Below are 27,754 nucleotides of genomic sequence, written 5' to 3' on the forward strand. Positions count from 1 at the left end.
CAGTGCTATGGCCAGCAGTTTTAATAACAAGAGATGGTTTCTTGCAGCTGATCAGAGGTTTGAAATATGAAAAGTTTTCCAGGAGAGGCAGGTAGATTGCAGGTGAAGTGGCCAAATGAGGAGAATAATTACAAATTACTTTGTCGTTCTGTGGATTATCAGACCATTCCACAATTTAGAGCTATAACTGATTATTTGATCACTGCATCCATCTATTGCAATTCCTCCCCTTCTGTTGTGCTGTGAAGATGACAATAGGAGAAGCAGAAATCTACTTTTAATGGGAGTAAGTTTCATCTCCTTGCCTCAGTCTGTCACTAAAAATAGTGATTGTTTTCCTGCCTGCTTGACCTGCTGCTGTGTGAAGAAATCTTGAAGTCATTTCTCAGCCATATTTTTTTGTCTAGTTGATAGGCAAAAAAAACCCACAAAAGCAAAGAAGAGCAGGCTTTTATGATAATGTCATCATCGGCTCCCAGCTTCAAACACTTCTGCGGCTTTTGAATTGTCATTTATAACTTGGAACTGAACCGACCCATAATCCCTTGATGCATTTAGAGAAATTGATAACAGACTGCTTCTTTTATGGCTCAGAGGAGGCAACTCCAATCACATCACTATTGGCAGTCAATATTATTTTCTGACATGGTTGTAAAAGTATAAAGGGGCTTATGGCATTTGTTTAGATGAGGAATGGGCTCTCAAGCTGTGCTGGGGTTTATGGGTCCAGATTACTGAGAAGCAAAGGGAATATGATGTTTGCAAACAGGATATGATTTTATTTAAGTTTGGGTTTCATACGTTGTTCCCTGGGGATTGTCCTGCAGACAGAAGAGAATTTCTCTTTTATTCATATGAAATTGGGCAGTTATCCAATCCCCCCTGCTCTCCCCACACCCTCACAAGACACTGCTCCAAACCTGTAATGTGTAAAGTCAGATCTTTAAATTGCAAGAGGAGGAGCTGGGGGAGAACACCACCCTGCAAGAAATCAGGCTTTAGGAGAATAAATGTTTGGTGAACTAAACATGGTTCATGGGCTAAATATTGAGCCATCTGAATGGCTAAGAATGGCTTGTACACATTATGGAAAGTCCATTGCATTTCCTCTAATTTTGCTGTTATGTCAGTAAAACAGAGATGAGATTTTCTGCTGGGATAAGTTGGTCTTGTTTCATTAACTGCTGGCCTTGTTTTATTAACTGAACTGTAGCTCTGATCTTTTGTATTAGAATATAATTTGGCCTGTAACTATAAAGAAAAGAAATGTAAAGCTACAAAATTCTCTACATTTTTATAAAACTTACAAAATATCATATTTTCTTAAAGTTGAATTTCTTCCTGGCATTCCTTGCTGTGGTAGCTGAACAGTACTACTTTTTGTCCTGACCACACAGGAAGAAAAGCAATAAGAAAGGCAAGATTTCACTAGTATAAAACTTTAGTATGTCATCCAGGCAACAAATTAGTTTCTGCTGCTTCTCATTCTTCTCTTGATCTTCTCAGTCTGGGCCCAGGAAGAATTTTGAGCCTTTGCACATTATGACTCTTCATTCCTCTACTTCTTTAAGAGCTAATGGTACCAATCTGGTTCCATTACCTTAGTACAAGAGTGTAAAAATTAAGAAAGTATTGGTGATGACATTGTCTTCTAAAGCAGATTTTAGGCTCCAGGCTGCTTAGGGGTCTCTCCTTATATCTGCATGCAAATCTGACTTGAAATAAATCAGGCTGCCTGTGATTTGGGCACTCGAATTAAACGTCACTTCCACACAGATGTTAGAATTAACTTGTGTCCTTCTCCTATATCCCAGGCTGTACCAAAATAGGTATAGTCCTTTCATAATATCAACCAAAACTATGTCATTTCATGGTTTGGGAAAAGCAATCTCTTATTTCTAGAATCTCACCTACTCAATATGATGTCTTTCGTTGTGAAACCATTAATATACCACACTGCCAATGTATTCACCTACTAATTTAAACTACTTACCTGACTAGCCTTATTAGCCTCCCGAAATTTGCCAGTTACAACATTTTGGAGCAGATTGCTGGAGACTTCTGGGAGTAAAGGACTTGCTTATCTCCCAAGCCTCTCTGGCAGCTACATCATCCCTAAACAAATTCCAAAATTTAATCAAAACAACCTCAGAGGGACATAATACTTTAACTGACATATTTTGCATGACTGTTTAGAACTCATAGTTACACAGTTTTGACTGTTTGACATTGTTTGCAGAGGTCATAAAAATATGTGATCAAAAAGGCCATCCTGGTACCACCCCAAGGCACTATTTAAGGCCAGTGGCGATGGGACCGGAGCAAGGGCTGGAGGTTTATTATCGCAGAGCATTCAGGGGTCTGCATGCTCAGTCACTTAGTGCAGTTCCAGATAAACCTGTTTAGGCTATCCACAGGATGAGGGAATGAGGGCATGATGTACTCCCAGCTGCACGGGTGAATGCACTTTTCAGGTGGTATACTCCATCAGTTCTGGCAATTCATGGGAACCAGCTGTTTCAGTGGTCTATGCTTTGTAGGAACAGACCAATTGACATTACGCTTTAGTCAAGCTCTCTTATGCACAGAAAATTGTAGGCTTTCTAGCTGACAAGCTCATGGGTTCCTTGAGCAGAAGAACCAAAAAGTAATAGAGACATGAAATAAAAACTGCTCATTTACTCACTTTCAGTTCAGAACAACAGTTCTCTGAAGACTCACTTTTCCAGCTTCATGTACATAATTTGGATAAATTACTGAAACATCTGAAGAAGGACCTTGACCAGCCTTGCTTGCCTATATAACCATTAGAGAGCCATGTGCACCACTAGAGAAGGAGTCAGTCTACCTAAGATCAGAAGAACTGACTGAAGATGCTTGATTTCCTCCATTGACAGGGATTTGAAGCAACTAATTTCCTAATTTTACACACATTCATTCTAGAAAAAAAAGTGTGATAACATGAATCTGGATGATCAGAGCAAGAAATAGATATTCTTCCTTTACTGAAGTACAGAGACTTCATCTCTGAATCTGGAAAGTGCAACGGTGTCTCATCTCTGGGCAGGGAGAGGATGCCTCATTTAGCACATCGATACCATGGCCACAAAAAAGTTAAAAATCCCTTCACACTAAAGGGCAGATATTTGTCCATTCTTGTCCTTTAATGGAACTGAGGTAGCCTTGTGCCATCCACCACAGAGCTTGATTTCTAGACAGTGAGAGGTGAAACTGTTCAACTGAAAGACACAGTTCCTTGGCATTGCTGCAGGCACAACAGAATACTTTTGAATAGTCCCAGATTGCTTTTACTTGCAAGCTCAGGAGTGGTAATCTGCCAACTCATCAAATATAGACTTTGATCCCTCAGATAATTTTTTCTGCCCTTTTTAACTGAGGACCTTTTTTCCTTAGTACTAGACCAGATTAAAATTGTAAACAAAGATATAGTGCATGGAACACAGAAAATTATTGTGAAGTTAATGATCTACCATAAAGTCAAATCTTTAAAGATCTTACCTAATTTTGTGTATTTCCTAAAAACTATTGTGTTGCCAAAGGCTCGCATTAAGCAAAGAATCCTTCTTATTTGCCAGAATATGCAACATTTTTTATATATACGCACACTCACGTATATTAAGTGTAAATAGTGGAACTGCACCATATACAATTTACTAATACTACTTACTCTCCCCAGACTTGATCTACTCACACACATATGGATTTGATGGGAATTCTGTAACTAAAACAGAATTTCACATTTGCACTTTAAAAACACATCATGTGTTATTGACAGAATTTAGTCCCCAAGATGGACAGAAAAGCTCTCCAAAGAGGAAATGCTCCTGTGTTGCTTGTCTGAATAAACATCAGGTTCTAGCATAGCTCCATGGTGGCATCTAACATAAAGATCATCTACATCCAAGAAGAAAGCAGAAATGCTAAGTATTGCTAAAACGTGTTCAGCAGCAAATGATGAATCTTTTTCAAATTAAGGCTTGAATTTCTGCACATGAAAGTTGTATTTTCTGTAACTGCACTACAACCAACTACACATTGTCCTACGTATTTGCCCATGAACTCCTGGAAACTGCATGATCAAACAGAAGGCGGCAGTTACACAAGCATTTTCACACACTAATCCGTTAAATACTAAAACAAACGTCAAGTTAAATTAATAGAGTACTCGGGGCTAAGACCGAAAGTGCAGTAACACTTTTACAAGCATCTGGTGACATATGCCACATATCTGAGACTTGAATAGGACCTAAATGTTTTATTTATGAGTTTTTTTCTAAAACCAGTTCTAATCCACATCTATCCATGCTATACTCCCTCCTTTCCCCCTACCAATGATCCACGCATCACCATTTTCACTAAGGTTCTGAGATCCTTTAGGGTGTCTAATGTATTGCTTTATGAGACCCAGAGAATTCTGAATGCCTGCCATAAAAGTTGATTTCAGAGAGTAACCAAATCAAACTATTTCTTCTGAAGATATTTTTATATTTGGGCTTCAGCTTGACTTAGCCAGATTCTTTTCTGATTCTCATTTTGAACACAAAGCTATTTGTTTTTTAATACAGACCTCCCCATATTACTTGCTCCTTTAAAAACTTCCAGGTGAATTCTGTTTGTACAGAAGAGGTGTAGTAGCATTTTTATCAGTGGACTGGCTACCATCATGAGTAACTCTGCTGGGCATTCAATTATTAATTTTTACTTAGAAATTTGTCTGAGTATTTTCTGAAACTTGGCTTTGATTTATAATAGCTTTACAAGTTAGATCACTATTGGCAGGTAAAACTTCAAAGATGTTAAATTTTGTACATACAGTAGGTACATTACAGTCCACCATTCTTTTTCTTGCTCTGAAGAGGTTTTTGGGGTTAGAATTAATAGCCTCTAAAATTCTTTTTAGAAGTCCATTTCCATGAATACTTTTGCTGATAAATTCTCCTACTGGAATATTCAAACACAACAGAGAAGTCAATGCAAGCCCAAGTAAATTCCATATAAGCAATCATTTGTGAAGATCCTTTGAACTATTTGTCCCTCTAGAGCCTAAACATCGCATTCCCTTCACAATTTATTTGTAAACCACATTAGTAGGCAAGGAAGTATGAAAAGCTGATATTCTAGGTTCTCTTCATGGCAGGCATTTAGCTTAAAGCAACTGGAAATGACTTTGTCAGAACAAATCTCTGATATAGCTGTACAATAGCAGTAAAAATAAAGGAAGCTCACTCTACATATTTTCCCTAAAGCAGCCTGCTTTAGCACACTTCGGATATGTGGATTTATGGAAGAGACATCAGCCATGTGAACTTTTTCTCCTTTGTTCCTTAAAGAGAGACATGGCTGACAGGCCATTCATTAAAGGTTGTTCCTTGGAGATGATGTGCACACCTTCGCTTCTTTAGTCATGGTAAGATGAAATAGCAGCTGAGAACACGTCGAGGACCTTTTGCTTCTTAGTTTCACAGATGTGATAAATGACCATCAGGACATCTGTAAGAGTGGGAGGCGAGAGCTATGAGCGTGACACCTGGGAAGCTGCACTGCTCATGGTCAGGAGCAAAGTATTCCAAACTTATGTGCTAGATTTTGCTGGCACCAACTGTCTCCAAGAATGACAGACTCCTTGCTGGAAAGTGATAGCAAAATGCCACACACAAGTTTTAGAGGTTGCAACACTTCAGGAAAACATTTAATTTCTATTTTCATGTCAGGGATCTAAAAAACCACAGTGATGGAACATATTTGCTCTGGCATAAGTGAAAAAGTGTGAGACTCTGAATGCTTTTAAGCTAAAGCACAGGAATTTATTCTGTAATGCACAAATTTTCTTAAACTGCAGTATCACTGAGGAGGTCTTATATTCTCCTGTATTATTTCTCACAGATTTCTTTAATCAGTTTGTTTACTGCATATAGCTACACTGTGGTTAGCTGACTGGATTTTTTTTTACTTCTCAGTTTTATAACCCAACTTATATCAAAGGACAGCACTTTTTTAGATACTAATTTTTCCAGATTTGTGTTTAAAATGTATCTGTATGAAATGCATCCACCTGAAACGCATACTGGATTAACTTCCATTCAAGAACAGTTGAGTCCAACCTCTGCTCTTTAAGAAAGGACAAAAAATTCTTTTTAAACTACTGTAAAGAACTGCTTTTTAGCTTGTTGTTCAGGTTATTGGACACATAGAATACAATCACTGCTATCAAAGGATCATCACAGGTCAAAATTTCCACAAACAGGTAGATAACATTGCATTTTGAACTATTCTCAGAGAAAAGTAGAGCATTTCTGGTAGGGACAAACTCTAGGAGGATCTGTTTTGACTTTTATGATAGCAATAGTTGTGCAGAGAATCCAGAGCAGGATAAGCAATTAAGTATATTTTTAATTCCTGTTAGGAGTAAAAGAAGAATTTCACTGAGGAAGCTAGATTTATGTTAAATCACAAAACGTGTGTAGGTATGTCTGTGTGTGAGAGAGAGAGAGGGCATGCTCTAGGATGCTTTGTCAGAATCCATCCCAAACAGTAGCTTGGGCTCTCTTTTACATTGCCACACAGTTATCAGCTGATGTGTATTAAGGCAAATTCAGAGTTTACAATAATTATTTAAGAAAGAGAAACAACTCACACAGATGAATACACCATGCAGGGTGTGAAAAATGGAAGGCTGCATCAGACTGTGAACAGCATCTCTGGTCAGCAGAACCGTGATCCAGTGACCACTAGGCAGATCCCCAGGAGGTTTCCGAGGAAGGACGACCGCAAAAGAGGATGAGGAGTGAATAGGTTCTCTAGCAGGGGAAGAGACAGGTAAAACAAAGGCAGTTATAAATAGCTTTTATAAACGTTTTAGAATGATTATTCATGCTACTTTTTTTGCTCTCTGAGGTAGGTTCCAGATAAATGTAAACAGCAGGACAAGTAACATTTCCAGTTTCAGCAACTGCAGTGATTTCAGAAAGGCTTTTAAGAGTAAACAATATATCCTCAGATGTACTTCCATATCCTTCCTCTCTACCTTCACATACACTTGCCAAAAACTGAGCATGGTATAAGCAGTTGCTGACTTTCAAATTTTATAGTCAGTCTTCCTTAATATGAAATGTTCCAGTCATGAGGGGGTTATGATACAAGCTTTCTATCTGCTGAAACGTCTCTGCTGCAAGGCTTCTTGTTTCTTAGCTTGTTTTCAGTATGCTTAAAGTCTTCATTGTGAAAGTCAAGTTATCACACAGATATTTCTTGCAGGAAGCATTCATATCATGTTCTTTTTGTAGTGCAAAGCAGGGAATTTATGCATACAGGGCTTGAAATACTAGTTGCATTCAGTCAGGAAAAGTTACCTACATTTCTTTAACTTAAGTCATTCCCTTCCTCTTTAATGCCTCCACATCCACTTCAGGGACAGGTAGCTTAATTTCTATCATCTGTAGCTTTACAGAGTATTAGCTTTGCTACACATGCCAATGATTCCGCTATACTAGATGTGCTTGAAAAAGCCTACGGTGCTCATTCAGGAAACTCGGAGTGAAGTAAATCCATATGTGTGTTAGAATGTCAGTGTTCAGCTAGAGCTCATGTTTTCTGGCTCTTGGCGCTATCATGCACAATCCTTCTCTGAAGACCTGCAGCAGTGATAGGATTTTTGATAAAGAAATGTGTAGCATACTCATAGTTCAACACTGACATTTTGATGCTTTAAAAAAATGTTTTTTTCATTTGGTTAGACATTCAGAACATTTTCTTACCCTAACTTTTTTTTAAAAGGACTCTTAAACAAAAATAATATACATAATGAAGCAGAAAAAAACAAAAAGAGCTAAGATTCTGTGTCAGAATTAAGCTACAAATGTTGTAGTTTCTCTAAATTTTGTTTAACAAAAAAAAACCCTCCTAATCAAGATAGGGGTTTTACTGAATTCTTTGGCTGCTCTAAAGCACTTACAGAACAAAAATAACCTCTTATAAAATTCCATCTGACTTTTTCATAATCTATGATTCAGAAATCATCACATTTGTCACAAACTCATGCATAGTCAGCATCTAGATGGACTGTTGGATATTGTGATATATACATGAACTAGAACCAGAAATCATAACGTCTAATCTATTCCCTTTATTTGTATAAAATCCAACCATTTCATCTCCCAGGAATAAAAGAATATCTAGTAGGATTTTACATAGGCTGCATTTCATGTATAGCTTGACAACTCGGCCAGCCAGTAGCTGTAAATTTAATGGGTTTGCCATTTATATCACTGTATTTCAACAGCAATTTACAAAGTAAACATTGAGTACCACTAAAAGAAAATCTCTCTTTAAACACCTGAAACATTTAAGGCAATACATAGAGCTAACAGAGATATAAAAGGAGTGAGATGACATTTTCCAGTCATTACAGTTAAGCGTTGGCTGTGTGATGAAAGTGTTTCTAGGTCGCTTTTCATGAGATGTTCCTCAGAAATTCACCCTTAATTTTGCATGAATATTAAATAGATTTCGACATCTCAGTTTATAATACTGTGCCTTTTCAGGGTGATTATTCATATGTTTATGTCAGTCATCTTGTATTATTATAATAACTATGCACTAAGGTATGCCGCTTCAGTTGGCTACCCCTGGCTTTGAGAGTTTACCATTCGTTATACGCACCATGCCCAAGAGATCAGTTAAAACATCCTGAATTTCCTGCGTACATTTAGGTGGTCATTTTTGAAAATCCTCAGGAAACGCTGTTGTTTCCTGAACGCCCATTTTTACTTTCAGTCCAGGTAAAATCAGGTAGCAGTCATTCAAGTGGCGGGAGGGAAATTTTTCGATGGAAGATATTTGGTCTCATTGTCCCAGTTCAGTCTCCTTATACCCAGTTGAAAGCAGAAAAACGATAACGCCACGTTCTGGCCAACACTCATTGTTCGGCGGCCGGAGAGATTGTCATCCCATGTGTCAGAGCAGACAACTAGTTGTCTTGAAGGGTGGGTACTCTCAAACTGTGGTTGCAATTTTAACTTAATCGGCCTCCTGGAAATGAATCATAGTCCCTTTGAGGATGCAGGCTCCTGCTCGTGCCCTGGTGTCCGAGCAGCTGCCACTGAATCATTTTTCATCAGCCACTCCTTCATGTTAACCTTAATTTGCTACCCATAAAAAACGGTAAGAAAGTACTCCCTCCCAGCCCTCCTGTTGATACTTCTTTATTTAAAGTACTGCACAGTATTTTTCAAACTTTAGTATGGTTTGATTAAATTGATTTAACCAATGACCTCTACTTATTTATCTCCTTATTTGTTTTAAAAATGAAAATTGATTCACAGTTGCTTTAAAGCAATAGAGAGACAACCTGAAGGTCTGCCTAATGTTAAATACATCATTCTTTTTTTACTGCTCGGTTTCTTTCTTATTTCTTGTTGTAATCTTCTTAGTTACCTATTGATTTGTTTGCGTCTTTGGGAAAGCTACTTAATTTCCTTAAATCTCAAGCTATCAATCTGCAAATAAATATAATAAATCATCCTGTATCAAGCTGGTGACGCTTAATTGTGTTTGTACAACATTTTGAGTTTTTCAGATGAAAACAGAGTGTGCTGCTATTACTGTTATTCTAAACTTTGCGAGCAAAATCCAGTCTTCTTATTCAGGTCTACTGTGAATATGAACTACTTTCATTAGTTCTGCTGTAAGTGCACAAAACTGATCAAAACGATAGAAACTCAGGTCCAGTACACTGGAAAATAAGATCACTTTAGTAGCTTGAAATATAATATTATTGTAACAGTAATGGCGAAGACATTGACAGGTGTAGAGAAAATCAAGCTTCTTTCTGTTTCAAATGACTAATCAGAGAAAATTCCTCAGAACCTCCAGAGTCGAGCAGCATTTGCATCCATTTTCAATTACTTGATTTCTTTCTTTCTTTCCTCCTTTTTATTCCCCCCACCCCCCTTTTTTTTTTTTTAAAAAAAAAAAAAAGAAATTAGGAACAGAAGCTTCTGGTTCAAACTGAAAACATGTCTCAGTGTGCTTGGAAGTTATCCAAATAGCATCTGCCACAGTATTTTGTCTATCCCTGAACGTTTTTTCTTTTCATGATAAATTTGTACGGTATGATACAATTAAATGCACTTCCCATGGAGCGTCGAGGAAGTCTGGCTGTCTCTCTGGATGACTTTTTCAGACTATTTCACACCATCATGTCTGCTTGGCATAATATCATATAAGGGATATACAACATCTCACCTGTATTTTTTGGTATGTTTCTGCAAATAAATAGTTACCAAAATTAGATTTCAAAAGTAAAATATTAGCATACTAATTGAAGCTGTGGAGCAGTGCTGCTCAGCCATCTTTATAATATTTCCTTTATAATATTTTATCTTTATAGTAGTTTATCCTTCTGTTTTGTATGAAATTCATGTAATGTTTCACATGTCATACTTGCTTATTTAGAAGGCGCAAAATATAATTTTCTCCTTTAAATAACCACATTCATCTGTTACAAAGTGGGACCTAAAGACTTTCAGCCAAAACTTACTAGTTTCTCATACCTGGAGATACAGCAAGGGTCACGCTTTGTTTTGTTTATTATCTATCTATGGCAATACTGACTACCGAAATGAACACAAACAATTAATTGTTCTGATTTCAGTCACTTAGAAACGACTCCCGCCTGGGTAGGAAAGACAAGTGCTTAGTGCTCTTTTTATTTAAAAAAAAAAAAAAAAAAAAAGAGGGATAATGAGACGAGGCACCGGTGAGTGCCCGCGGTGGCAGCTGGAGCAGCGGTGGCAGCTGGAGCAGCGGTGGCTGGTGGCTGTCCCCACGGAACGCGTTGTCCCGGCGCTGGCAGGTCCCCGCTCCCGCCGGCGCGGGCGCCCGGGCGCGGCATCTGGCGAGCGGACCGGCGCGCGGGCCCGGCCTGGCCGATGTAACGCTGTTTGCAATGGGAAATCTAAACAGGGAACGGCAGCGAGGCATGACAGGAATGTGTTTCCATTGGAGAAGCCCGTGCAGAGCAAAAGCATAAGCAAAGCCATGTCCAGAAGGCCGTTCAGCTGGCCAGGACGGAAAGACTGATGTTATTGTACACGGGCTGTCACGCTGCCAGCCCTCCCTCACGGGTTTGTTTTCTCTCATGCTCTCCCTCTCCCTCTCCCTCTCCCTCTCTCCCCTGCCTTCCCCCCGGGGCCGGCTGTTTGCTCAGGTGGACAGTGACACCGTTTGGAACGAGCTGCACTCGGCCGGGGCGGCACGCATGGCGGTGGGCTGTGTCATCGAGCTGGCGGCCCGCGTGGCCTCCCGGGAGCTGAAGGTGAGGTCCGGGCCGCGCCGCGGGCGGGAGCGCCGGGGCCGGGGGTGCGGGGGGGGCTGACGGGGGGCGGTGTTCAGCCGCGCCGCTCTAGGCAGGGCGGCGGGAGGAGGGCCGGGACGGCAGCGCGAAGGGGCGGCCGCCCGGGCGGCGCTGCCAGGCCCTGCTGGGCGAGTGGCGGGCGCACGCAGCGCAGGGCGCTGCAGCCCGGGGCGAAGTCGCTGACAGCGTGCGCGTCTCTGGCAGCCGGCTGTGGCGCTGCACGTTGAAGTGAATTTGTATAATTTATTTGGGTTTTTTTCTAAATATGGCTGCTTCGTCACGTGCGTAGTAGCCTCAGGATGCCACCCAGGGCGAGGGGAGGCACCCCGCGGGCCGCGGGGCGGAGGGAGGCGGCTGGAGAGGAGGGCGCTGCCCCGGGAGGCGCCTTCGCGCCGGGCGGCCGCCCCGCGTCCAGCTCCACGGCCCCTCGGCTCGCCTGCCTCCGCGCTGCGCGGTCTGCGAAGCGTGAGGTACAAAACCCAAACTATCCCCAGTCTAAACAATTTGTAAAAGCTCCAGACCTGACGGACTTTGACGGTTTATTTGGTATTTTAACAGCCCTATTTAAAGGTACACCGTGTGCAGCCGGAGTGCAGGCTTGCCCCAATAAACATTGCTGGAGCTAACGTGTCTCCTTAATGAAACTGTTTACTCACTTTCCGGCCCAAATACTGATGGATTCAGTCCTGTTTCCAAAATCAAGATAGAAATAAATATTTTAGAGTCAGATCTGTATGATGATTTTTAAAATTCCACAATGTATTCGAACTTGAGAATTTTCTTCCCGTGTATCTGTCTTATTTCAGTGAAAATACATTAGCTACATATTTGGGGAGGGTTACATATGTTTATGTGTGTGTATAGATACATATATAGAGAGAGAATATATAGGTACATAAATGACAGCATGCTCAGGTTTGCGAAGATTCATGCAAAGAATCTTTGGATTATAATATAATATATAGCTCTGATCCAATCGAATGCAGTTACTAAACTTTCACATTCAGATACCAAAATCATTAACCAGGTACTAAACAACATATACAAATTTTGAAATCTCAGCTCAAGGACAGGGTGCATCATCTGAGATCCTGTTGTGCATCCTTTCTGATGGGTAGTTCGTGCCCATTAACCTTTTTGGGCACAATGGAGTCAATACACAACTCACAGTGCATTATTCCCACCCAATGGGACTAAAGAAAGTGAAGAAGGATTTTTTAGCTAGTTTTTACCTTTGGTGACTGTACATCAGTCTCTAAGGCAATATAAGAGCAAGTTTTGGTAAGAATAATGAGATACGTCCTGAGTGCAGTTGACATGAGCAGGGTCTGCTGCAGAATCTTTACTGCTTACTTCTGAACATTTGTGGTGTCTTTCCACAGTGTGAATGCTCTTGGTTGTTTATCTGTGTGTGATGGACAGCTGAAAAGAATCAAAACATCAGCCACTGTGAGACCTTGGTTGCTACTGGCATTGCAACAGTTTGTAAAGAAATATTTTAAATTTAATACTAGTTTGTAGTTTTCTGTAAAATTATTTTTGATCCTAAATAGAATATTTGTCTACAGTGCAAAGAACTGAAGCTGTCTCATGCAACCTCCAGCTGAGAAATAAGAAAGGTGATTGTTCAGCAGGCATGCCAAGTAGTTGGTTTATACCAATCATCAAGCAAATAGGAATGGAAAGGTTTTGCTGTGAAAGAGAATTGTGAATGCTCACACCGTTCCTGATAGGTGTTTATCTAACCTGCCGCTATACTTCCAGCATGAAGCCCAATGACTTACATGCCACTGTGCCAACTGTATGAACTAACAATCTACATGTGGTATTAATAATTTAAGGTTATGGAAAGGTTATTAAGGCCTGACTGACAGAAGAAAAGCATGGTAGCATAAGTTCTGATAATGCATCGACTCTGACCATAGCTATTTTGACAGAGTCTTCCTATGTTTTTCTTGTCACTGCATCCATATAAACCTTGGTTTTGCAGGTAAGTTGCTCCCAATACCTCATATGCTAAATGACATTAGGGAAATTTTTGCAGTGTATTCTAGGGTTTTCTACATGGTGTTCAGGATGAGATTTTAGGTAGCTGTGAGATTTTAGCATCGCAGATCTGTCGCTTTTCCATCTTGCTGCCGTTTTTCTTCTAGAAACATACATGTTGCATTGATAAACTGTTTCTAGTATAGGGAAAATGCCAATTCTGTAGTGTACTTGCAAAGATCTGAGGGGAAGTAAGTGAAGCTGACCACTTCCGTGTGCATTTGTTAAGCAAACATGCATGTGAAGCAACCATTTGAGGACTGTACTGTGAGCACTGAGTGGAAGGATTAAGCTCCGATGGGAATCTGGAATGATCTGCTGCAGCTTCAGAATCTTTGGATGACAAAAAAGCGCCTTCCAATAACTGTGTGTAAGTTATAACGGCCCTGCAACATGTAAACAGCAAAATGGGAGCAGTACAGAAACATGCTGTAATTTTTTCCTGGAAGTTTACCATCGTGAATTGCTGTCAGATGATGCACCATCAGTTTGGTGTCATCTTAAGTAAAAAAGGAAATTATGAGATAGGACACACTGATTTGTTCTGAAATCTCACAGTTCCCTCAGAAGAGCTGCATGTCCTGAAGTTCACAGTGGCAGATTTACAAAACGTATCAAGGACTTCCCACACGGCAATGCTCCACATTGCAGCAGAGGAGGCAGCGGGTTTCTACCACTGAACTGGAGAATCACAAATGCCTTTTTGTGAAACAGGCACAGTGACATGAGGATAACCTCAGAGTAAGACTATTTAGCATAGGCAAAGTCCAAGACAAAAAGCTTCGGGAATGGGAGATTGAAGTCACTCATTTAACAAGTGCTTTTCTGACATGAGAATTATCAAATTTGTTGGTGTAGTTGGGTATGAGGAACCCAAATATTTTTTATAGCTTGAAGAATCTGTACATGTTTTATAGAAGTCTAACATGGTTTTCCTAAAATTAAAATGAATATAATATTTTTTTTTCATGGACATGTATTCAATTAATTTAAAAAAAAATATTTACAATATTGAAGATAAATATTTCACTGTCTAGCTTAGAGTGTAACAAACATAACCTGCCCTGTATTGACTGGCATCTGACATTTAAAGTCTATTTCAGGAAGGACGGGACATTTCAGTTTCTGTTCTTATTCCACAGTCTCTACTGGTATTATTTGCTATTGCAAAGAGTGATAGTAATAGGTTGGAACTATAGGTAAGTGCTGCTAAGAAAAGGGCTGAGAATACAAATAAATTATGAAAGTCTGCAGAACAATTGAGAGATTCACTACATGAGTCAAACTTGTATGCAAAGCAAAAGGTTCTTTACTTTATTCTGAATTTCCTGAGACTGTCAGTCCCATTTCACACAGGTCTCATTTGAGAACAGCAACATTTTGTTCATCTGATTTGGACAGTGCTCAAAGTCAGACCAGGAGTTGAGAGTTCTCTTCTCTGTAGTTCAAACCCCTTGTGAGACATCGGGTTTCTTTGATCTCCTTGACTAATAGGGAAGGCATCAATATGACAGTGCTGAGGATGTAAAACAACAGTTTACTGAAATTCTACTGCTGCCTTAATAGTAAATTACTGTGGTGGTGGTTTTTGGTTTTTTTAAATCAAGACAAATTGTCCTCTCACTGGGGAGTCTTAATCTGGATGGTTTTTATTTGATTATATCAATATTAAAAATTAAGGATTTTAGAGGTTTGTTTAATAATATAATGAGCACTCTATTTGATACATTTGATACACTTTTGAGATAATATTTAATAGAGAACAAAGAATCACACCACTGAAATATATAATATGATAAATGAGATGTTATACCGAGTCAAATGTTATGTTTTTCCTTTTTCCATGAGTTTATTTACATGTATGAAGAGTGTCATACTGGCAATATTACAATGGGAAGTGAACCTAAAGATTGCATGAAGGTCACCCTTTTTTGAGCTTTTTACAATTTAGGAAACCTGCTGATGCATGATGAGGTATTTATGTTATAGGGAATTGGTGTCACAGCTCTCCTGTTTAGCTGTTTTTCTATATCTACCTTTGCTCCTTTCTCATTTCCCCAACAGATTTATGTAGATTGTTTTTAGAGTTTGCTGGCTGACCACAAATCTTTAGAAGAGTGGAGCATGCAGAACTGTTTGAATATAATTCCACCGCAGCCATTACCTATATCCAATAAGTAATTTTAACATATAAGTCTTACGATATATTCTACGGGGCTTGGGGTAGAAATACAAGTAGTGTCCTGCGTTTGTTTCCTTGCATGAGGTATTGCTCATGGTCTTGGAAATCATTGTCTCTAGCCTCTATCTAACGTTGGTACCTTGAGAAAGAAGGCCCTAAAAGATCTGCATCTGCAGAGAGAGCACTTCTTTACTAGAAGTATCTCCTAATGATCTCCTTCCTCTCTCACATTGCCACAGGAAAATAGACATGTGCTAGAAGCATGTTGCAAAAGGAAGCGGTGAATGTGGAGGCCCAGGCTATGACACACATCCCGTAGGACCCGGAGGCAGCTCTGCAACTCACATTGTCCCAGTCACTGCTCTGCAGTAATGAGGCAGATTTCAGGAGCCTGTGGTCTGATGGCTTGGTAGCATGGGGAGGTGCTGTCCTGCGCTGCCTTCCTGTCTCTTTTCCACTCCGGCCGGCTGCTTCCCTTACCTTGTCTCTGATGCTCAGCTCATTCACCTCCCCTCGCTGCCAGCGCATGGCTTCACTCACAGGCAGCTAGGCACAAAGGGACTCTCCCCTTGCCTGCACCCGGCTGCCCTGCGCAACGGGCGCTTCCCTCCTGCTGCCGAACTGGGCGAGTACAGAGGTTGTCCAAACCCCACATTACACAAGTCTTAGAGGAAAATAAAGGAGGGTTTCTGCATCTGTGGTCTCTCTTGAGTTTCACATTTCATTTGTAACTTTAGAGCTTGCAGAGAATCTCACCTTCAGGACTTAGCTGGCCAAATTACTGTTTATTTCTGAAAGGGTTTGGGTTGCCGATATTTCCATTTTGTTAACCGAATTATTTATGCTGATGCTGCCACCTTTTTTGTTGTCATATATTAGGTGTTTATTAAATGATTAATACTACTTTTAAGAAGTTGGAATTCAGATAGTTGATAATGCTAGTATCAAAATTTTGCAAGTACACTTTGTTGAATAATGTCCTTCAAATATTATTTGTTCTTGTAATGGTTGTTTTATCGTATGCTGGTTTGTGAACATTAAGTGTGTATTAAGTTCTTTTCTCAGAAAAAATAGTATGTTTTCCTGGTTGTCCCTTAATATCTTACAGTTGATGGGCAGGAAAAAAAAATTGTACCACTGAAAAATGTAACTTAAAAAGAGTATACCTAATAAGAACCTCTTTTTGCAATGGGAGATTACTTTGCATCACAATGGACAACTGAGTGCCAGAGTAGACTGTGGAACTACTGAAAATCCAAAGGAACATTTCTGAAATGTTTTTCTTCAGCCTCAGATGACCCCATTCAGTACTATAACAAGCTGGAATTAATTATTTGAAGTACAGTACCCATAATAAGGATTACTGTCTAGCTCACTTTGCATATCCTTTAAATACGTCAACGTTGGCGATGGCAGCACTCTTTGCTGTGATAGAAACATATAAGCACCATATATCTTTAATTTTACAAATTTGAAACAGAGGAGACCTTCACAATGAACTATCAAGAGCTGGTAGGATTTGTATGGTTACTCCCTATTTTTAAAAAAGTTTGAATCAATTAAGGAGCAATTTTGCGAAAGAATACTCAAGAAAAAAGGCACATAAGTTAAAAGCATGGTCTGAGACTGTCTTGAACACCCACTTCAGCTGAACTGAGTGAAGCACAAGCCCTTTCTCTGCCTTATCATATGTATGCATGTGCACACACACATGTGTAGAGGTGCCCTGTTAGTGGTTAGGGGTCATGTAACAGAATGAAAGCAATTGAAATGAGCTTCCTCCGAACCAGAATCTGATACGTTCCTGGGATGGTTCTTTCTGATATGTCAGGTTGAATCAATACCAAAATAAACCTCCTGCGTTTGGTCATTGCTACTCTGGTGTCTTTGCATAATTGGTGGATAACTTAAATTGAGCTTGAAACTCTCATTCCAAATGAGCTTGGTTATACTGTTCTCAAGGCCTTTGTCACACAGGGCTGTGGAGGAATCATCATGCAGTAAATTGTACTAATCTAGTGAATAAGCAGAATTAGCTTAATCAACTCCCTCCCCCACACCTCTTTGTTTTCTAGTCTTGAAGCATTCTGTGTAAAAATCACTCAGTCATCTTTCACAGCTCCACCCCTACGTTTTATGTTCTTAGAACAAAACTAAAATGCAGTCTCTTTCTAAAGGCATAGTAAACAAAAAGAGCTGAAAACAAATATCTCCTTAGTCCCACAGTGTCCTCCCTCCAGTAAAGCTTCAGGCCAGCAAATTTGCATGCCTGCCTGAAAAACACCAAACCCCACACAAGGCTGTGTTACCTCTGGTTACCTCCAAAAATCTCCTTTCCTGGGAAGCACTCTGTGCTCAGGTGCCTCCTGGACAGTACTCCTGCTGAAGGCTCTGCCCTACCCTTGTTTCTACCTCCCTGTTGCACCCTCTGCCCTGTAACGCTCTCCCTCTGCCTTAAAACTGTTTCAGAGTGACGTGTGGCAGCCACAAAAAGAGGCATTTTTTCCATGCCCAGGCACAGCATTTTCAGCAATGCATAATGTGTAAGAAACAGTAACGAATGCTGGTTGTACTAATGTTAAAGATACTATTGATAAAAGCCATCAATCAAAGCTACCAACGAAGTCTTTCAGATAGTGGTTTGTATTCTTTGCTTTTATAGAGTTACAAAATTACAAAATTTTATATGGAGCCCTCTCTTAAGTACTTTTATCCTAACAATTATGGTTATATTTATAGCTGAATGACTGTTATTATTTCATATAGGAGTACAACTTTAATTATATGTGTGGTACATAGCTTATCTCCATGACCATAAAACTTTTTGTCTGGTTTCTTTCCCAATATAGTTAACACTAGTTGTGGCTAAACAGGCCATTGTGGCTGTATATAAGCTAGCCTGCAAGCACCAGCTTTTCATGTATATTTTCTGGTGCTATCCTCTAGATCTTCAGGAAAGCAGAGAGAGAACTCCTTGTTTCCATCACAGTGTTAAGTGTTTAGTGTTCGTTTCTGTGATCTTGGTCTCTGCTAGCTTCCTCTGCAAGACAAAAATGGTGTTCCCTCATGTCCATTACTGTTTTCTTGGCAAATCTACGTGCTGCTAATACTACTCTGTTAAATCATGGGTTCTTGTTCACTGCATTCGTACACCCCCAGGGCCAGATACTGGCTCCTGCTCTGACAGTATGAGTAGCTTGTAAAATTGTCCTGAACAGGGACCTGAGGATTGCCTGGGCCTTACACCACTCACTCTTATGCTTACCCTCCCTGCTGGATGGCATAGCTTGGGATCATGTTACAGCATAACGGACACTGGCAAGAATATGGTTATCTTCTTCAGGGTACCAGTTGCAAGGAGATTGTTGTAGGCAGCTGAGACTTAAAGCAGCCCTGATGTTTGTTACTGTAGGAGTTAACTAAGCCAGAGATAGCAGGGTTAAAGATGGACACTAAGACCACTTCAGGGATTACTCAGATACACTGTATGGAGCACCTTTTAAATTTAAAGAAATAGGCTTCTATATAACTTTGTAACAATACAAAGTTGTATCTATATAAAACACAAGGAGTATAATTCTGACAGGAGGAATGGATACATTTCTGTATAATAACTAAATAAGTTTCTACAAATAAATGAAATTTTAGCTTTAGTGATTTGCTTCTCATTCTGAAGCCTGAGCGCATTGAAGCAAAAATAAAACTCTTCCATTAAAAACAAATGAATGTCAAGAAAGCCATGTTTAAACATGGCACTGCTAATTTTAAGAGCTAAGGGTGAGATAGGTTAAGGGATTTAGACATGCAGAAAATGGAAACTTTAACATCTGACTTTAAGAGTATGTTGTGCTTCAAGTGTGGAATCCGGACGCAGAATTGGGTACCTGGTCTCCATATGAAATACACAGAGGTTCCCGAGAAAGCTGTCCTTAACAATGTGTGCAGCTGCAATTAGCTAGTGCATAGGACAAAGTTCTGCTGAGAAATTTGCTCATCGCTAAGGATTACACCGATTTTCCTGAAAGACTTTTTTCTAAGGTTATGGACTTCTGAATAGAATCACAGAACAGTTGATGTTGGAAGTGACTTCAGAGGTCATCTGGTCCAACCCTCCTGCTCAAACAGGGCGACCTAGAGCTAGTTGCCCAGGACTATGTCCAGATGGCTTTTGCGTATCTCCAGGGATGAAGATTCCACCAGCTCTCTGGGCAACCTGTTCCATTGCGCAGTCACGCTCACAGTAAAAGAGAATTTTCTTACTTTCAGATGGAGCCTCTGCTGTTTCAATTTGTGCCTACTGCTTCTTGAACAGTTGAGACAGACGCCATTGCTCTTTCATTCAGGGGTTTACAGCTTAAAATATACGAAAAGCTTCAATTTCATGGAATCATAGAATCATAGAATCATAGAATGTTTTGAGTTGGAAGGGACCTTAAAGATAATTTTTTCAAATTCAAATTTCTTATCTTTTTAACTGCAAGGAATTAATTTTTAAACTCCATATAAAACTGTCTTATCTTAAATTTGAGACTCAGAGGTGGTGTTTTGTCCTTTACTGAAGGACCGCTACTCTGCAGGAAATAATTAAAGATTCAGAAGTTTGAATAAGGACTGAGGAAGAGCATGACTCTAGACCTATTGTTAGAAAATTCACTTAAACTGAAAACATGTATCTCAATATCTACTTTATGGACCATACAATCTAAATACACAAACAGGGGTGAGAAGAATATTTACAAATTAATCCCAATGTTCAAGAAGGAGTTGAACCTGAGTCTTCTTTTACTTCAGCAAGTGCTCTTGGAGTGGCTGCTGGAGTTCATTGTTATTTCTTGCATGGCACTGGCTTTTCTTGGAGTAAACAAAAAGCCAGAGGATTTTACTAGGGTAGTAACAGGCTGAAGCTAGTATGCACTGCTTCTCAGCCAGGCTTCTCAGCATGCCTGGAGTGCCAGACTGGCTGGGTTGCTTTTGGTCCACCTGGAATCTAGGCAGAGCAACCTCCTCACTGCCAAGCAAAAGGAAGAGTGATTCACACCTTACCATGGTCACCACATATTACTTGAGGGAAAAATTGCCTATGTCTAGTTTTACCTTTTGTATCATAGAAACACCAGTGGAACTCAGCTGTAGATGGTCTACTCCAAGCCCTGGAGTAACCACCTGTGTGATGGCATTGTTTAGAATGCCTCTCTTGGAAGGGTTCAGGCAGATGTATAATAGGTGCCCAAGCGTGATGTAGCCCAACATGCTAACCCAGCACACTACAGAAAGGCATGAACTGTGCCACCAAAGAGAAGAAGGCCACAGTAGGATGTGAAAATCTTTGGAAATCAAGCATCCAGCTACCTATTTGGAGTCATGAAAGAAGAGAATATTAGTTTACTGTGGAAAAAGACTAACATTTTTTCTTATTTTTCATTAAAGATCCAACTAAGTGGGTCTATCTGCAATGGATATTCTTTGTAAACTGAGACTGGGCAGACTTCTTTTTGTTCATTGTTCAAATACGCACAGATTTTCGAATATCACTATTCAGGCTTCACCTTGTTATCCTCAAATTTAACCAAACCTAATCATATAATGGCACAGACATGAATCCTTTTTCTAATGTTCATGTCTGTCAGTCAGTTAATGTTCTGTCTACACATAAAGGTGTCTGTGTCCTAGTATAAATAAAGGTCTGTACAAAATGCTTTGAATTATGTGTGTTGGCTTCATTTTCAATTTACTGCTCTGTGTTAGTCTTTCTATCTTTAAAGCATATTTTTGCGTTTCTGTCTACTGTTCTGAGCTCACTGTCTGGTATTTAAATATTGCCTAAATAAATGAATTCACGTTCTGTGTATGCTAATGTACACTGTGTTGATACAAAGTTTGAAAGTAGGAGAAATGAAGTGTTTTATTGATTGCACAAAAGTTGCTGTTAATACTACATGATAACTAGCTTTCAGTGTTTGGTAAAATTTGATTATATTGTATGCTTTATCATCGATATAACATATAGCATTGTATTTAAAAACAAAAACAAAAACAAATTTCCCATGTGAATACTGGACATTTTGTAATGTAAAAACATATAAAAATGGTCACAACACTGATGCCCTGCATGCTCATGAAGAACTGTAATAGTTAACTTCAGCTCTTATAGCAGAAATTAGCTAGCTATAACAAAACAGGGCTTCCAAACAGTCTTGTCAAGGTAAGGGAACAGAAAAGGGAAGCCTGTACTGTAACTGTCATCTTATCAAAAATAGCAGTTTTGATTTTTCCTGCCTCCGTATTGCCCCATGAAATCCTCCCAGAGATAATAATCTTAATATATTGATCTTTTAGGAATGCTGATGGTTAGATGATAATGAGCTGTGAGCTGAGCAGAGGCAGCTGTAAGCCTTGGGTGAACTTTTTCCAATTCTTGTAAATATTGAGAGAACAAAATACACGTAGGATGATGCTCCTCTCTAGTAGTACCCTTTTCTCTGAGTCTTCTTTCACTTTGTTATCTGCACATTCCTCAGCAGAAACACAGTTTGTTTTTTCATAAATGCTACCAGAGAATTCTTCACAGAATTCTTCTCTAAGCCATATTTTGCATGAAAAGGAAATGTTAAAAACCCTCAGAAGGACAAGGAATAGGGTTTTAGCTAAGAGTGTAAAGCTGGTTTGGCTCTAAAGGTCAGTGCACAAGGCCTTTTTTTTTTGACAGTGTGTTTGATATATAGGCAATTTATATTCCACCTCCAGGAATGCCTGCCTAAATATGCACGTATATATTTGTTCTGTGCTTATTTTCTTGTTGTTTTGTTGTGGTTTTTTTTTTTTTAAATGTGGACATTTAATGCAAAGTAAGGCATCATGTCAAATCCCCCAGATTCTTTAAATGTTGGCCAGAAGAACCACTCTTACAGATGTACTCCGTTTGCATTATAGTTTAAGTTTGCTGTAGTCTGATAGAACTTTGGCCATGCTCCACAAAACTTTGCAGCTGGCTGCTTGGATTATGTTTAGCTGCAAATTATATGAGATAGCCTGGTAGTATTTGTTTATAAATTAATGCTAGTGTAACAACATAGGTAGACAATTGCACAGGTAAACACAGACACATTCATAAGACTGTAAATAAACAGATTTCACAGGGACCAGTGTAAATCTGTTAATTGCCACATTGTTCCTCCTTAGTTACATCAGTGTGAGTAAAAGTTTAGTGATTATCATGTTTGTTCAGATGAGTAAAGGCTGAAACATTGACATTTAACTAGCTTTTGTATATCAAACTGGACTACTTTAATATTGATTATTAGGATATAGAAATAGTCCATCCTTTTGTTCCTGTTCTCTCCTCTCTTAAAATACAATGCTTGGTTGGTCTTGCAGCCATAAGTGTATATACACGTGGTATTTGTGTGAAACTGCTTGAAAATACAAGTTTGACTGGTACACTCATGCACAAATTATAATTTCTTATTTTTATGTATGTGCTAATTGTCATTAATTTGATGTCAAGTAGATAGTCGAATAGAAGAGATAACTGTCTTGAATAGTTGAAATAAAGAGTAAATTTGATTAAATAATGGTGTTACTCCTGAGTCTGACTGTTGTAAAAGAAATTTGATATGCTACACACTCTGATGAGACGCTTTCTTGAATACATAATCTGACTTTCTGAACCAAGCTACCTTGCCAGTACTTCCCTGTTTTCCCTTTACCTTACCACAGTGGAAGAAGGGAAATGTCTTTTTTCTTTTATCTTCAGGCAAAAAAATCCTTGTTGATCACTGATCCTAGTGCTGTTCTTTATGATATTTATACACAATTCCAGAAAGTGTGTTAGAAATTAATTTTAGGAATTGTCATGATTTAACTCCAGCTTGCAACTAAGCCCCACAGAGCTGCTCACTCACTCCCCCAGGGTGGGATGGGAGAGAGAATCAGAAGGGTAAAGTGAGAAAATCCGTGGGTTGAGATAAACCAGTTTAATAGGTAAATCAAAAGCCATACATGCAAGCAAAGCAAAACAAGGAATTAATCACTACTTCCCATTGGCGGAGAGATGTTGAGCCATCTCTAGGAAAGCAGGGCACCATCACATGCTAACAGTTACTTGGGAAGACAAACACCATCACTCCAAACGTCCTCCCTCTCCTCTTCTTCCTCCAGCATTATATGCTGAGCATGATATCATATGATATGGAATATTCCTTTGGTCAGTTGGGTTCAGGTGTCCCAGCTTCTTGTACATCCCCAGCCTACTCACTGGTGGGGTGGTTGTGAGAAGCAGAAAAGGCCCTTGACTCTGTGTAAGCACTGCTCAGCAATAACTATAATATCCCTGTGTTATGAACACTGTTTTCAGCACAAATCCCAAAACGCAGCCTCACACAAGCTACTCTATCCAGCCAAAACCAGCTCAGGAATCTAGTAAACTTGCAAGCATGGCAGGTTCCAAAGTTTAATTTATGGTTTGCAGAAATACGGGATATTCATTGTCATCCTCTTTCTACTGTTAGGAATTACACGTGTGTGTGTGTCTGAAGTTATCATTTAGTCCATACAGAAGGTAGAGACAACACTGACTAATTATGTAAAATATATACCTCAAGCTACTTTTATTTTGAAGCATCTCAAGCTGGAGCAATGTAAGAATACATTAACTTAGATCAAGAATGGATCTGTGGTCTCTGCTTCCCTTTAAATGTGAATTCTAGACAGCAGAATTGACGACTTTTTCATCCGGCCTTTTTTCCTCCTCTTTAGATCATGTTGTCTGTGTATGTATGTGTGTGTATGTGTGTATTATGTAAGTTTATATGCCACTGTTCTCAAATATATTATTTCTGGCAGTACTATGAAAGGGTGATTGGACAGAAAGAGTGCTCAAAAGCCTCTAATAGATTTCAATCCAGTCTGCCTGCTGCTCTGTTTTGCACCGAGTCAAGTATTTTTTTAAGCTGATAATTGAAAACCTATCTTGTTCTTACAGAATGGCTCTTTGCTGTTGTAAGGCCCCCAGGCCATCATGCTGAAGAATCAACAGCCATGTAAGTACCAGGGAATATTGCCCATCTTGGAGCACTAAGGTTACTGGCAATCACCTGCGTTGTGCATGTCTCTGAAGAACTGTAATTGTTAGCAGATGACTGAAAAGGCTTTCTAGGTACTCCCAGAAGCAGATTTATGGCCTCAGAGATCATATAGCATTTTTAAAATGCTCTGAACATTATTATAGCTGTTTTCCTGACTGATTTGCTTTCTTATTTCTGTTCTTCTCTATTCCACAGGGGGTTCTGCTTTTTTAATTCCATTGCAATTACTGCCAATACTTGAGAGACAAGCTAAATATAGGCAAGATATTGATTGTAGATCTGGTATGTATTCTTGGCAAGCATCGCACTTTCAGTGCACCTAGATAAAAGATAATGAATTTGTATTTATATGTCAGACTTTCCTGCTTTTAATACCTACAAGTAATAAAGGTGTGCATTTCCTTTGATTTTGGGAACTCATTAAAGCCAGGATGGCAGTACTGAAGCCATAAACATCTATGTTTCACTTTAATGGTGTTAACTGCAATTTAATGAGAAGAAGGCACAGATCAGGGCAACTTTTATGTTCCTTAATGAATTGATACTTCCACAGTTAAAATAACCCTACAGAACCCAAGTTTACTTTTCCTATAGAATACAAACTTTAAATAGTCAGATGTGCTTTAAAGAATGTTGTTGCTTTGGTAACCAAATTGGCCACTTCCCCCAGCTAGCAATGATTTGACTTGTTGTGTAACTTCGATATTATTAAACAAATCAACAGGTCATTCCCTCTAAGAAGTTTTCAAGTCATGTATGCCAGCTTTTGATGGCTCCCTGAAGGAAAGCTGCGTGATTAAAAATCCACTTCATTGGATTAGTCTTGTATTTTAATAGAAGGCATTCTTACACAATACTTAATATGTTTAACAAATGGATTATTTAAATGCAGATGACATTTGGCATGTTGTCTATATTATTTTCATGAATAATGAATTGGAGCTCTGCCTTTGCACTTAAAGGATCAGCCCAATGCACAGCCCAAGGAAGTTGAATGCTGATTTATGAGCACCATTTTTGTTTTCCTACAGTTCATGAGGAGGTGTAATAGGGTGTCTGACAAAGCATAGACAGGAAATGAACCCTGGCATCAAAACCTAACCTGTTACATCTGCACTTAATTAATTTTTGCAGGTGATAAAAGATTTAAAGACAAAATATGTTAAAGGGTTTTTGAAGTGCAGGGCTTAATAGTTTAAATCTTGTTCATATCTGCACTCATAATTAATCTTATTGTGAAGTCATGGCCTTACCAAGCTAGCACTTTTGTTCAGTTAAACATGCATACTGGCTGTTGAAGAGAAGCAGAGAAAGAGTGTGGGAGAAGGAATGGCAAGTGAAAATGAGGGGTAGAACAAGTATATGGGTAGGTAGATATTCTTAGAATATTTTTTAACTATTTCTCAGAGTGTTCTACTACACTTAGGAACAAAATTTTAAACTTCAAGAACCAGTATTCTTGAAAAATCACTTCCGCTGTATGTTTTATCTGTTTCTGACTTGAATCTTATAGTTCATTGACTATAACTGCTGTAGATGCTGGCCAAAAGTGAACTCTCTGTTTATTCTTGAGTTTTAATAAGAAAAACAAAGTCTGCATTTTGTGAATATTTTAAAGTCTTTTTGACTGTAAGTGTTGCATTCACCTTGTCAGGAAAAGAAATCACTTCCATTTGACCTACTCAGCCAATAAGCACTTAAGAATTCAGCTTCAGTTTTGCAAGGCAAGGTTAAATGTGCAATCATTACCTGTGCAAATGATTACCTGTGAAGCTGCCTGTCCTTACCCAGGAAAGCAGACGTGGAATGCTCAGCCTCTCTCTGACTCTATCTGATTGGCCAGAATAACTCAGCTGGTTGAAAAGGGAGAAAATATATGGCTGACACAAGATTACTTCATTCCTAGAGCAATTGCAGTCCAGTCCCTAGTCTGCTCCATGGTGAGTGCAGTGATGTACAAAAATTCATATGGAAACATCTCTTATTTATGCAAAACTATGGGTAAATCACAAGTCAAATGGAATGATATGAACAAGTTAATAGTGATGTCTTTATGTCCACTGACAGAAGGTTTTGAGCATCTGAAAGGAAAGAATGGAAATACAGATGTTAGACTTGAAATTAACCTTTAAGCCCTATGTTTGATAGTCACTAGCACAGCAGGACCCCATGCTGGTTGGCAGCTATACGTGCTACTACAATGTAGATGTTAAAAAGTAATATTCAATCCCACAGGTAAAACTGTGCTCTAGTTACAAATTAAGTGTAGTCCACATAGCTGCTACATGTGTCATATGAAATTCTTAATCTTTAATTTTTAATCTTTCCTTCATCTTTTTCTACGCATCTTTTTCATCATTCCACCATGTGAATAAATCTCCATTTTTAAACTGACTTTTATACCCTAAATACATTTGATCTACTAAGGGCAGAACATGAACACATTTCCTGCATGGTAACATCCGCAGTCTTAACAACACTTTCCTTTGTCTAACCAGAGAAGTTACTGCTCTTCAAAACCGAGTAACCCTTGGGTGGAATTAAAGTTTAGACAAGAAAGCTAGCTTCAAGATTTGAATAATCAAAAAAAAATTAAAAAGAGCTCTGCATGCCCATTTAATATTTTTTCTTCTAATTTGAAAATGTCACAGCAAGAATATACTAAAGTCCCAAATATGCATGAAAAAGAAAAGCTAATTAAAATCACAAAATGCAGTCCTATTATAGTTTAGTCATAGTCTCTGAAGATATATCTGTATGGCCAACATAGCTTCTAAGGTGGTTGTTGCAATCCACATTCCAAGGTCATCCATACTTGCATGTATGTTAGCATGACAGGGGTCTGTTTGAAGTAATCCAATTAATTCTGTCACAGTGAAGACTGGATGAGATTCTGGGGTTAGTCTGCATGCCAGATTTTACTTCATTTGCCAGTCAGAGCTCTCTAACACTATGCTGGTTGCCTTCAAATCTCCAACACCCTCCCTTTGCAGCTCCACCATGTGTTACATTTAACCTTGGCATTAAGTCACACTTGGGCTGTAACCTCATCCTCACGTTGTTTCAAGT

At 39.1% G+C, this 27,754-nt stretch overlaps 1 protein-coding gene across 1 annotated transcript in view; it reads left to right on the forward strand.

Moving 5' to 3' along the window:
• Nucleotides 1–27,754, forward strand: part of HDAC9 (histone deacetylase 9) — a 412,038-nt gene that overhangs the window by 285,197 nt on the left and 99,087 nt on the right. The window contains 5 exon segments of the mRNA XM_086615076.1: nt 11,228–11,335; nt 24,583–24,588; nt 24,591–24,640; nt 24,881–24,915; nt 24,918–24,967. Coding sequence (XP_086471202.1) covers nt 11,228–11,335; nt 24,583–24,588; nt 24,591–24,640; nt 24,881–24,915; nt 24,918–24,967 — 249 coding nt within the window.

The sequence above is a fragment of the Tauraco erythrolophus genome, chromosome 7, assembly GCF_009769465.1.
Source record: "Tauraco erythrolophus isolate bTauEry1 chromosome 7, bTauEry1.pri, whole genome shotgun sequence".
Classification (NCBI taxonomy): Eukaryota; Metazoa; Chordata; class Aves; order Musophagiformes; family Musophagidae; genus Tauraco; species Tauraco erythrolophus.